General features: G+C 45.6%; 1 protein-coding gene across 3 annotated transcripts in view; it reads left to right on the top strand.

The window, feature by feature from the left end:
- TMEM104 (transmembrane protein 104) overlaps window positions 1–12,108 on the top strand; it is a 41,811-nt gene that overhangs the window by 8,040 nt on the left and 21,663 nt on the right. For 2 of the 3 annotated variants that reach the window (XM_057384367.1, XM_057384368.1), the window contains exons 7-8: window positions 3,103–3,202; window positions 3,976–4,084. In XM_057384367.1, coding sequence (XP_057240350.1) covers window positions 3,103–3,202; window positions 3,976–4,084 — 209 coding nt within the window. The remainder of the gene's footprint in view (window positions 1–3,102; window positions 3,203–3,975; window positions 4,085–12,108) is intronic. The other variant, XM_057384369.1, reaches the window with a different exon arrangement.

Below are 12,108 nucleotides of genomic sequence, written 5' to 3'. Positions count from 1 at the left end.
TGTGTAAAACACAGTGAACACATCCCTGTCTCTTGATCTTCCTCYGAGGAGTAATATTTGAGAAATGCTTTGAGAGCAGTCATGTAACAGGGTTTAGCAGTACTGCTGAGGATTGGGCTGGGGATCACAGGAATCWGAGTGCTCTCATCAAGTTTCAGGAGGCCCTTTCTTTTCTCCTGGAAAGGATCCCCAAAAGCCATGCAGGTTTTGGGCCTGTCTGGTACTCAGCCAGTAGAGGGTGCTGGGAATATGTGTCCTCTCTCTGTCGGCGCTGATGTAGCTGCCGAGCAAAGTGAAATAAACTGCTTAGTAGTCTTAAATCTTAATCCCTCTTCTTAATGTTGCTTTAGCCAGAGTTATCTGATTTCTGTGTTAGAGATCCTCCCCAGGGTCTGCTCAGCCCGTTGCAAAGGGATGAATCCATCTGTAGGAAGGTGGCTGGAACATTTGCAGACCATGGGCTGACCCAACTTGTGACTTCCAGACAGGATGAGGTGCCCGTAGCCAAGGGCCTGGGGCAGCTGTAACTCCTTTGCTGCTTTCCCTCTGCCGGGCTCAGCAGTGAGGCTCCATCCCTGTCACTGAGACCTGACTCAGAGACACCCTCCAGCCTGCAAGTGGCTGCAGAGACAGACAAGTGAAGGACCTCCCTCTGCAGGTCCCTGCTGAGGTGCTTCCWCCCCACAGCTGCACAGAAAGGCCTTCAGCAAGGGCAGCTGCTCAGTGACCACCTAGTGCTGAGAAACTGGGCCACACTGGGAAATTCCCAGCTCCAAGCACCAGTCTGGGAGGTTTCACAGCTGGCAAATGTCTGGGTGTTTACTCATGATATACAAAGCACAGATCCAAACCCAAGGTGATGGAGAGCTTTACAGCCTCCAGAGGGAAGGCTGATGAAAGCTGTGCAGTAGACCTCAAAACCCCTGATTTCTAGTGAGTTCTCTGCTCCTTTCCCTTGACTGATTTTTATTTTCAACAATCTGACAGGAGTTGAATCCGCAGTCCTAGGAGGTAAGCTGGGGATAAATCTCAATTTCAGATTGTCTGCTTTCTTAAAGGGAGCTGACTTAGGTTTAGGCTGTGATGAGCCTGCRTGCTCTTCTGAAAGATGTGGCTCTGAAAAAGTACTTTTTTTCTTGATTTAATTTTTTTATTTTTTAATKTGCAATGTTAGGTGCTTTCTTCTGAGACTGAGCAGTCATTTATTGCAGTAATAGATTCTAGGCACATCTATCATGCTGTTTCCTCACAGGAAGTCATTGATTTTTTTTTCACCCCGTTTTGTGCCCAGTAATGAAAGTATTGATCAGGGAGGGTCAGCAGCAGTTTATAAAAGAACTGATGCTAAAGTCTTCCTGTCTTGGAGAGGATGGGTTTGGGAGAGGAGTGTCACCTGRGTTTGCTGCAGACAGAGAGGTCTGCACTGGAATGGGGATATAGTGTGTGCTGGTGGATACTGACTGCGTGGTGCTGCTGTGGCTTAGCTGGTCATGTGGACTTGAGGGGCAGCTGAGTCCTGAGACCAGTAGCAGATCCCAAAACAATATCTGTCTGCGTCTGTGTAGTTCTGAGATTCATGCGTCTGCAGTTTCTGCCTTATCTCAGATATTTGTTAAAGCATTCAATCCTCCTTAATGGGAAATTGGAGAAGACTGATAAATAGTTTGTTTCTGTCTCCAAAACAATGCAGAGACTCCCTAACTGTGGAGACATCTTTTATAGAGCAAGAAAACAAGGGGAGAACKATATGGAATGATCTGACAATCTCTATAATATGTTCATTTGTCTTCAGGAACAACTCTAGAGCACAGACTCAGTGTGCTGCTGTACAGAAGCAGGGAAGTTCTCYTGGTGCTTTCCTGACAGAGCCCCTTTTATGCTAAGCAGGCTCAGCATATTGAATAATTTATTTAAATTAAAGGGAATGTCTATTAATGTTTCCTGACATCCAGAGATCCAGGAGCAGTATGATGGAAAACCATGTTAAAGCTTTGGGGCATCCAAGCACTGTAGAAATGAGTCCACATTCCTGCAGCAGTGTTGTCCTTGTTTGATAGTTGTCACAGCTGTGAGTGTGAGGTTTTCTCAAGCTGCACTGGGATTAAGCATCAGGTGGCATTACAGCTTGGAAGTATGGGCAGGTTTCTTGAGCTRTTTTCCCTCAGTCAGCTTCCTAAATTAAATAAATTTGAGGCTTTTATTCTCTCTAATAATATATCTTCCAATTTTCTTTTCCTTGGTAAGATTTATATAGACTTGCTTGRAAGAAGAGAATCCTGGAGTTCCCATCAAGCATTTCTTTATCACTGTAGATTTTAGCCCCTCACAGCAGTATCTGTTGTTCATCAGTAAGTCTGTGCTGTGCACCTAATTAATTTGTGTAAGATTTTGTTTTTATCTCATAGGTGAAGATAGGGCAAGCTTTAAAATAAAAGTAATTTAAAAAAAAAAAAAGCATAGAAAAAACTATCAAAAAAATGAGTTGTGGTAGGAACAGTGTGTGTGGCAGCAGCAGTATAGGAGAGAAACAGTTTTAAAGCTTTGCAGGATTGTAACTTGTCTCAAGTTGCCAGTAGTAGGGAATCTCCCAAAGCAGCTCCATTTCAGCTCAGTGGAACCTGAGCTGTGCAGGGCCAAATCCCAATGAATCCATATTGTGAAGGTCCTGCAGGTTTTCAGGCAGAGGGTTTGGAATCAGCAGAGCCTAAAAACATTCTCTCTGCGTATCACTTTRTCAGGCTGTGCTCACACCGAGTCTGCAAGCATCACCTGGATGTTTGCCTGTGGCTGTTCCAAGCTGACAGCTTTGTCTGGCAGGTGACTTATGTGAGACCTGTTGGTCTTGACTGCAGGATGGGCTTGAATTAGAAGGTTTAGTGTCCATGCCAGGTACTGAAGGAGGCAGAGTAGAGCTCTGAGACCCCTCATGCCCCATCAGTTCCTGTTCTGTGATAAGTTCCCTGAGCTTGGGTGGAGTTTGCTGCAGAAACCATGGAGGCAAATGGTGATTTAAGATCTTAAAAATTTTGCATATCTGAAGTAGACAGTACAAGAATCCCTGTATTTTCTGCTGAATCTGGACAATATTTCCTTTTTCTGCAGTGGGTGTCAACCTCTTCTATTTCTGCATAATTATCTACCTCTATGGAGATCTGGCAATCTACGCAGCAGCGGTGCCKGTCTCTCTCATGCAGGTGACCTGGTAAGTGTGCTTACTGCTGAGGGGCTGTGTGCTCCCAGGGAACAGGGTAGGCTTTGGATTTGATGGGCTAAGTCTGACTAGGATCAGCTGTACTTTCCAAAGCATGGTGTGGGGAAATAACTCAAGTACAGCTCATCTCTTGTGGGTGGGAGGTGAAATTGTTTTGTATTCCCCGCCTGAGTGCCTGCTGCCAGCCTGCAAAGTAGCTGACCTGATTCCAGACAAGTCTTCAGGTGTGAAGTATTTCCAGTTTCAGCACTGCAGGCATGGAACTTGTTGCTCTGTAGTTTGATTGCAATACTCTGCAATATGTTGCCTTCTCTGTCTCTGGGTAAAGGCTGAGGGATGTGATGCTTACTAAATCTGAGGCCAGTGAGTGGTGATGGTATGTGGCCTTCCTCTGGACTAGGAATGGTGCCTTTCTCAAAGAAACAGATAATGCAAAAGATTGGTTTGATCAAATCTGGGCTGCATTTGGACTTGTATCTCAAAAATGGAAAACCTCAGTGATCCATAAAAGATATGAGCTCACCGGCTTGATGATCAAATGACCAAACTCGCAAATAACTGCAGGCAATTCAAGAATTTGCCTTTAAACCTCTGGTACTCAGCRACTTGCTGTGTTACACAGTCCAGAAAATGTAAGGAAGTGAGTGTGTTCAGGGATGGAGGGGAGGAATGGTCTCTGCTCATTCTTCTTTCTTGAATGCAGGAGAGGGGAAGACATCTGCTAGGAGTTAATTACTGTCTTTTGTTTCTCCCTCCTTTCCCAGCAGTGTCACTGGCAACCATTCTTGCAGTGTTGGAGATGGCACAAAGTACAACGACACGGACAAGTGCTGGGGGCCAATTCGAAGGATTGATGCTTACAGGCTCTATCTGGTGAGTTTCTGGAACTGGGCTGACCATTGTTGCCATTGAAACTCTGCTTCTAGTGCATAGGGATTTTTTTTTCTTGTAGAAATAATGTAGTTCAAGTGAACAGCAGAGTATGAAGCTTTTGGTTTAGTCCGACTATTTTGGCTAAATAACCCCTCCCTATTCTTGGTGACATGGCTGTGTTTGAACTTGWTGGCCATCAGAATGATTGTCRTGGTCTTGAGTTTGAGTCCTGTCCATCTTGATGTGTAGTTTTATATTGCTTAARCAGGTGAGATGTTTTTGCCAAAGGCTGTTTTTTTCTTCACTGGGTTTTTCCGTGGCTGGCTAAGTAGTATTTGCTTGGGGGTAATTGTTGTCAAGATACTGAAGTATATTAAACTCACTTGAGTGCTTTAGAATATAAAATATCCTGAGTTTGAAGGGACCCACAAGGATCATTGAGTCCATCCTTTATGTGAATAAAATTGTTAATGCTGCAGGAGAATCTGCTGCTTGAAAGATGATGGAAACAGCCAGCTTAGACAACATCCAGTGCTATACAGTGCCTTAGTAATAGCTTTGTCTAGTTCAGAATTGTCTATTGCATCTAATGCTGTGCTGGGGTTCTGCTCTGAACCCAGGGTTTTTCCCAAAGGATGATGAACGTGGCTCCTCTAGAGCTTGGGGAGTGCTGAGTGCTTGTATTTGGAGACAGATGTCGGTAGGGCAAAATGGGAGGAGGGAAGGATGCCAGTGCTGTGTAGTGTGGCTTCTGTTAAGGGTCTCAGTGAGAATTTTAAATAAAAGGAATGAGGGTGGCTGCATGTGTGAAGAGAAATCCAGAGGTAATTCTAGAGTTACTACATTTTGGATATGCATTGGATCACATCCAGTGTTATTRCAAAAGTAAGAGCTGGGCCTCAAAAATATTAGTGAATGTCAAAGTCTAGTTAATTATTTAAGAGAAATATTATTGCTTTATTAAATTCTGTCTTCRTCTGTTTCTTTAAAACTTCTAGAAGATTGAAGATTTCCTTCCTGAATTTCAATAACTCTCCCTGACCCAGCAGAAGGAGCTAGTCAGAAAAGGCAGACATGCATTAATTACTGCCTGCATCTCTCGGATATTATGTCTATAATTCATGAAGATAATTGTTGTTAGGACTTGCAAAATTAAAAAAATTAAGACTGTGTAAGCATTAGACTTGCAGTCTGTGTACATAACTCTCAGAGGAGCTTTTCCCTCTGCTTGTCTTGTGGATTTGGAGAATAAATAYCTGCAAAGTCTTCGCCAGTGGTTAATCCTTTCCTGCACAGTAACTGGGGTGAGGCTTCAGTGCTGTTCTCTGTGCCCTCTTGGAGGGTCRGACTGTTTGGGGGAGACCAGACCAGTCTGTACTGGGTTACTGGTTGGGGTCAATTCTCACAATCACTATTTTCAGGAGACTGCTGGGTGGTCAGCATTACCTCCAAGTTGTGTTTTTCTGTTAAGGTGTCTAATGCTTCTTACTGGGTGAGGATGGGAGTGAACTGGGATTTGTTGTTTCTCCAGCTCTGCTGGTCCCGCTCCCTGCTTGACCTGTATGGTTTCGTTCTCCAGAAAACAGAGAGGATGGTGACCTCTGTAGAGAGGCATAAGAGATGTAATCATTTATAAAACTCAGGCTGCACTACTGACCCTGGCTGTGAGTTCTGAAGTGGCTGTGCTGGGTAATGTTTTCCCTYTGCTGTCCTGGTTAATATGTTCCCCACTGTCCTGTTTGCAGTGTGGGYAACTAGTGACCAACTGAGCTCTTAAACTTTCTGAGAGAAACCTGGGGATGGGAAGGTAGGGGAAGGAAGACACTTGACTTCAAGTAAAAAATTCAGTAGTGAACCATTGTAATTATCTCTATTTTGTTCAAGCTTCTTGTGTACTGAAGTAGAGTTTGGAACATGCTAGAAAAACTGAAACCTGCCTGTCTGAAGGGAAAAATGAAACATGAAAGTGAGGAGGGGTGAGATGCATCAAGAGCACAGCTTCTCTTGGTCCCAGGGTGTCRTACCCATGGAGAACTTATTCTGTTTTCTTAAATTTCTGTTTTGAATTCTTGCCTGATGGAATAATTCAGGTTCCACGTTTCAGTGGACAAACAAGGTCTCTTTTTGCAGACAAGTTCCCCTGTGGCAAGGGGACAGATGGACACTGTGATCCCAAAAGAAAGCAGCTGAGTTTTTGGATCAGCCCTTTTGTCCTAGATGCCTGCCTCCAGTTTTCCTACCTTATCTTGGTACTGTATTTAGGTTTAAGTGACTTTTAGGAGCAAGATGGGTGATATAACTGGAACTTCTTGCTGGTTCCAGTGAAGCAGTTCTCTGGATTAGTGTTATATTTCATCCTCTGTGTATGACCCTACAGAAAACCTATTTTGGACTACCAGGAGAATAATCTATTTGAGGTTTTCTGGACAAATGGTGCCAATGGGAGCTCTCTKGTGCCAAGTCCTACCAGTCTGCCAAAGACCCGTGCTGTCTTCCTCCTGTCAACTCTTTCTCTCCCAACRCCGTGTCTTCTTTTCAACAAAAACCATTTCAAACATTGACTCTTCAAGCTGGGGATGGAGAGAAGAATAATGACTGACGTAAAAATCCTTTTTCATGCCTTATTGTCTAAAAAGGCTTCTGGAAGCTGTCTCTGCTCTGATTACTGTGAATGGAAGCTGAAAACTATRTACATAATGAGAATATTTAGACAGATTAAATTCTTCTCTTGAGACTTACTTGTCTGTGCAGCATCTTTATTGCTGCTCCAAGATTTCACACCTAAGTGTGACTGCAGAGTCTTCAGAGACCGCTAGGCCCCTATTAACCTTTGTCTGAACAAATGGTTGTCTCACTTCTTGTTTATAAATTGCTTTGGAAAATAAAGACTTGCAAAACAAATAAGTGAAGGCAAGTGCAGGAATTATGTAAATAGACTTTTGCTCCTGTCCCATCACTTGCTGCTGATATTTGCCTCCTTTTTGGGACCATAAAAGACCTGGGAGGTTTGAAGGGTGGGCGTTGCTGTGCTGTTCCAGTCCTGTGAGGGCAAGACCCCACAGGACAGATGGGCTGGAAGAAAGGTGTGCATTGGGCTGCCCAGCGACCTTGTTGAAGGCAAGCAGTGATCACAGTTAAAGCAGATCGATGGATTTCTATCTTTGCTTCAGACCCGTCACCACCCTGCCATGTCCTCAACAGCTGGAGTGACTCCCAAGTCCCCTGGCTGTCTCTGCCAATGCTGAGGACAGGGTCACGTTCTCTCAGTGCTGAATTCACACTTCACTGCAGCTGCTTTATCATGCTCTCTATAGGGTCCACTGGGCTCTGCTGTGGAGGTCRTGGGGAAGGGGCAGCAGATTTAAGTTTCAGATCTTTCATCGTAACACTTCCTTGTCATTCTGTCCAAGTGATGGAGGAATGTGACATGACAGTCCCTGTTTCTAGAAAGCAGATACTGAGATAAATAAGAGACTAAATCCTGGGGATCAGCAGCCTTTCAGAACGTCTGATCCAAACTGTGTTCACGACCTGGCAAACAACCCTTCTGTTCTGCACCAGGGCAGCCGTTGAGGCTAAAACCTCTACTCYGTTCTCAGCCCTCCTCTTCTGGCAATCTGGGACATGGTGTCTTCCCATGATGGAAAGGAAATGGCTTAAATTCTCAAGGGGAGCTGTGTGCCTTTCAGAAGAGGCACTGGCACAGGTATTCCTGGTAGCCTGGCTCGGTAGCGCGTCAAAGCCACCAGGTGCATCTGTTCTGTCTGAGTCTCAGTTGGTTTTTTTAGCTGATCGGGAAAGGGACGCGGCATCCGCTTGTGCCGGTTCACAGATGCTGCAGTATCGCAGGCAGCCCAGCGGGTGCAGGCCGGGCGAGGATGGGAGCGCAGATGGTTTAATGGAGATTATCCCAGTTGGAAACGTGCTTGTGCAGTGAATAAAATGAGCGGGCTCGCAGGCGCTTACTGTCCCTCTTCAGGAGGGGACAATGTCACCCCGGCCCGACGCTCTGATCGGTGACCAGAGYGGGGCCGGGCTGCAGCGGCGGGAGGCTGTGCAGGGGGGTGAGGGGGTGGGCTGAGGACACACGTACCGTCGTGCCATCGYTCAGTGCTGGCAGAACTTAATCGGCAAATGCGAAGGCTGAACTGATAAGGGTTGATGTGGATCCCGTCGGCCTCRGCGCGGTGCTGCCTTCCTGACCTGCTCCGGCTGCGGGCTGGAGCGCCAGGCTTTGTGTGCCTGCTGTACGTGCTCTGCTTCCCTCCACGGCGTTTCTCCTTCCCTGCTCTGCCTGTGCCCYGCTCTGGGTAAAAGTATCTCAGATTTTTGTTGTCAGAACGGATCTTTCCAAATGCATTTACCTGCACSGGGGCAGTTTTACCAGCTGGTTTGGTACATGACACTCTTGTGGCCTCTCGGTCCTTTGTTGGCCTCTGTAAATTTTTATTTTTGGGCTTTTTTTGCTCTGTATTTTGCCTCCCAGCAGTGATATGAGAGGAGCCCTCATGGCAGTACTTGAACATCCATGCTTGATCTAAGCTGTCTGTTGCCAACTGGGAGCTGGAGCAACAGAGCTGGAGCAGAGCTGCAAGCAGAGTGCTTCTTCCAAGGGCACCTGGGTTTGCTCCACCATTCYCTTTGCAGAAAGTGCTTTTCCTCTGCCCTGCCTTCCTCAGCTGTGCCCTGCAGCAGCATCCGGTAATAAATGGGTCACAGCTGCTGTCTCCTGGATATTTATTCTTACAGGTCTCAGTGTTTAGAGACCTTGAGAACCAGTGGTGGGGAAGGAAGCCGCCYCAGTGGCAGGAGCTGGAGCAGGGAGGGCTGATTTCTCACAGCACATCAGTCAAAAAGGTTTGGGGTGCTTTTCCTGGGCTCYCAGAGTGAGTCAGTAAAAAGGAAGGGAAGCTGATGGAAGTTTATCCTGATGGTATGAAGCCATCATCTTGTTTAAATAAATTGCTTAAACTGTAGCATTGTTGTGTTCTAGGTTACCTCAGCTTGCAGTAAGGATGCAGCAGGACTGGGGCTCTATTAGCATGTCACCCTGAATATCCTATAAGAAGTTATTCATGGTAAGACCTTCTTGCCAAAAATATTGCATTATATTCCTTACCACAAATGCTTTGATGTGGTTTACTGTAATACTGATATAGAAATAGAAACAAATGTAMAAAAAAAAAAAAAGCAGCTGCTGCTTCTGTTCATAAAGGCAGTTCTGAAAGCCTTCAAAATAGGGAAAAGCTTTTCAATGGTCCAGGATATTGTGCCTTTTCTGTGTGTACAGGCTACCTCAGTTTTGAGGCATTGCTGTGACAGGAGAGAAATTAGTACTGCATTAATAATCAATATCAGTAGGCCAAATTGTTACAGTTTGGCCTGAAATACAATTTTGCTTGGCTAAAAGAGGCAGAGGCAGATTGGAGTCTTCTCATGCCTCTCATCTAGTCAGCCTCCAAAAARTAAGATCAGTTAAGTTGTTGCTTCGGTCTGAGGTGGCTGAAGAGGGATAGAAGCCAAGTTCTGCTAAAATAAATGGTGTCTGGATGTGGGATGGGAAGGAAAGTCTCAGCTCTTTTTATTGTGCAGCTAATAGGTTGAAATTGGCACACAGCCTTGTTAATATGACATAAATCCTGCCTCTTTCATCCTGGTCTGTTCTTCTGTGGGCTCATCAATAAATCGTTTCAATTGCTTGCTCATCATATGCCTGTGACAGGTAAACTGGCTCTGCTGGAGGTTCCCACACCCTTGTGTTTCCTAATGCAAAGGAATCTTCAGATAATAACTGGCCTTGTGAAAAAGAAGTTCCTYCTGAGCTGTCAGGAGAGGAGGCAGATGAGTGTGGTGTTGTGGAAGTGAAATATAAACTTGTTGTACCAGTGACCTAAGAGCTGGAGTTCAGCTTCTGATGGGTGATTTTTCTTGCTTGCTTGTAACTGATGGTATTTTGAGTAAAAGAAACATCAGCCAGAAGGCAAACACTGGGTGGGAGAGTCAGCCCTTGGGACCAGAGTGAAGCAACTGCAAGACCATRCTTTGAAGCAACTAACATTAATGGATTAGCTTGTCTCTTTTCACTGGAAAATCAATAGTGCAGGGGACTGGAATGTGTTTTCTGTACAGAGCTGTCTGTTCACTTCACAATGAGAAGTGGGTTTTTCCTAAGTGGAACTTGGCTGTGCTTGTCACTTGGGTGCTGAGTTTTTCCAAAAGGCCAATCCTGCCCCTCTGGCACCTCCAACAGGCTGGCAAAGGGCTGTCTGGAAGGGAAGGGTGCTGTGCTGCTGTCTGAATGTGGGGCCAGGTGTGCTGCAGGTGCTACCAGCCTGTCAGAGAAGCACAGGGGTAAAGGGATGGGCAGAGGCCATCAGTGAGYTCAGACACTCTTGGCTTCCCCAAGGAAGAATATCCTGCACACTCTGGTGCTTGGTTTGACTTCTGTGGTGTTGGATGATGGACATGAACTTTGGAAGCATATCAGCTAAACAAATTGAAGCAGTGGCTCTAGATAGATCTGTTTGCTTTTGTGCATTTGCTGCAGTTGGGAGCTCACCAGAGGTTATGTTGGGCTCAAGCCACAGCCCTGCTGCCCAGCCYAGCCACCCTGCCAAGGCTGAGAGGCCATGCTGCTGCTTTCCCTGAATAAAGCTGTCCTTTGGAGTCAGCTCACTTGGGCAGCAAGGCACCAAAGCTGACACTGTTCTCTCCTGATACTGGAGACCAATCTCTCCTGAATAGGGCAGGTGTCAGAACCAATATATGTGATCACACGCTCCCTACATCGAGTGGTAAAGGTTTAAAAAGGGCCTTTTAAAATTTCTTTCTTGGACTAGGCTGTTCCAGCAGAGCACAAATTTTTCATTTTCAGAACATTTGTAGAAAATGAGTACTAAATACATTTCACCTGTGCAGCGTTGATTTTTGTAGTGATTGTAACAGCATCCTAGGAGCCAGAGTTGGAGAAGACCTGTTAAGTCAGCTAAACAATCCCCTGGGAAATGCAATATAAGCCTTTTTCTTAACAGCATATTTTCCAGTTTTTTGTTTGGTGCTTTAGCACCAGCTTTGTTTTTAAACAGAGGTCTGACCTTGCTGCCTGCTTGATTCACATCAGCRTTTTCATCGAGTAAGACAGCAGTCTTGATCTCTCATCCCCTGAAATTACCATTAATTCCTTAATATACAGGTAGAAGGTACCAGAGCTGCAGAACTGTGCAGTTTCGCTGCTCTGAACAGAGCAGTTATCACAAGCTGTGGAGGAAAGCTCTGGACAGACCATATCTCCTTTTACTCCTAAATACGTCTGCAACTTAACACAATCCTAAATTGCACTCCGTGTCTGAGTGAGATCACTGAYGCTCTTGTCCAAAAATGTGGATTTTTGGACTACATCAGCAAATCCCACACGTAGCTCATGCTTCTGTAAGCAGGACTATAAATACAAATAATGCAGCTGGGATTTATCTTGTAAGTTGAAGTCGGTATAATGCTCTGGGGCAGAACTGATCTCCAAAGCCTGTTGCACCAGTTTGGTGTGCACTGTGCAGGGAAGGAGGCTGGGAGTGAACACACACCCCGCTAGCCCCAGGCAACAAGGCTTTATCTCTTCTTTTGTGCTAAGCAGTTATAAAGTGAGGGACGTTTTCTTCCCTTTAGGCGACTCYTGCATGATACAGAGAGCAGGATGATGCTGTCCCTGAAGCTGCATCCTGCAGGCAGCTGGAGAATCCTGTGCAACTCAATTGAGAACTTTGTAGGAGAGAAAGTAACGAGGAAACATTATGGCTTAGTGRTGGAGGCAATGTTGGTGTTGTGGCAGACGAGGGGTTAGTGGCCTTCAGGAACATTCATCCTTGCTGAACCCAAGTACCTCCTAACCCTGGCAGCTTGTAGCTTGACATGTTTGCAGGGCCCTTTGTGCATCCGTGTCATGCTGGTCCACGTCTCCCTTGCTTTGTGCTGTCTAACCCAGGGGCTTTTGTAGTCAATATAAATATTGTTGTAGTTGCCAATGCCCT

The sequence above is a fragment of the Malurus melanocephalus genome, unplaced genomic scaffold (assembly GCF_030028575.1).
Source record: "Malurus melanocephalus ecotype Western Australia unplaced genomic scaffold, MMel_1.1 scaffold_704, whole genome shotgun sequence".
In the NCBI taxonomy this organism is placed as follows: domain Eukaryota; kingdom Metazoa; phylum Chordata; class Aves; order Passeriformes; family Maluridae; genus Malurus; species Malurus melanocephalus.
This window is presented reverse-complemented; position numbering and strand designations above follow the sequence as displayed.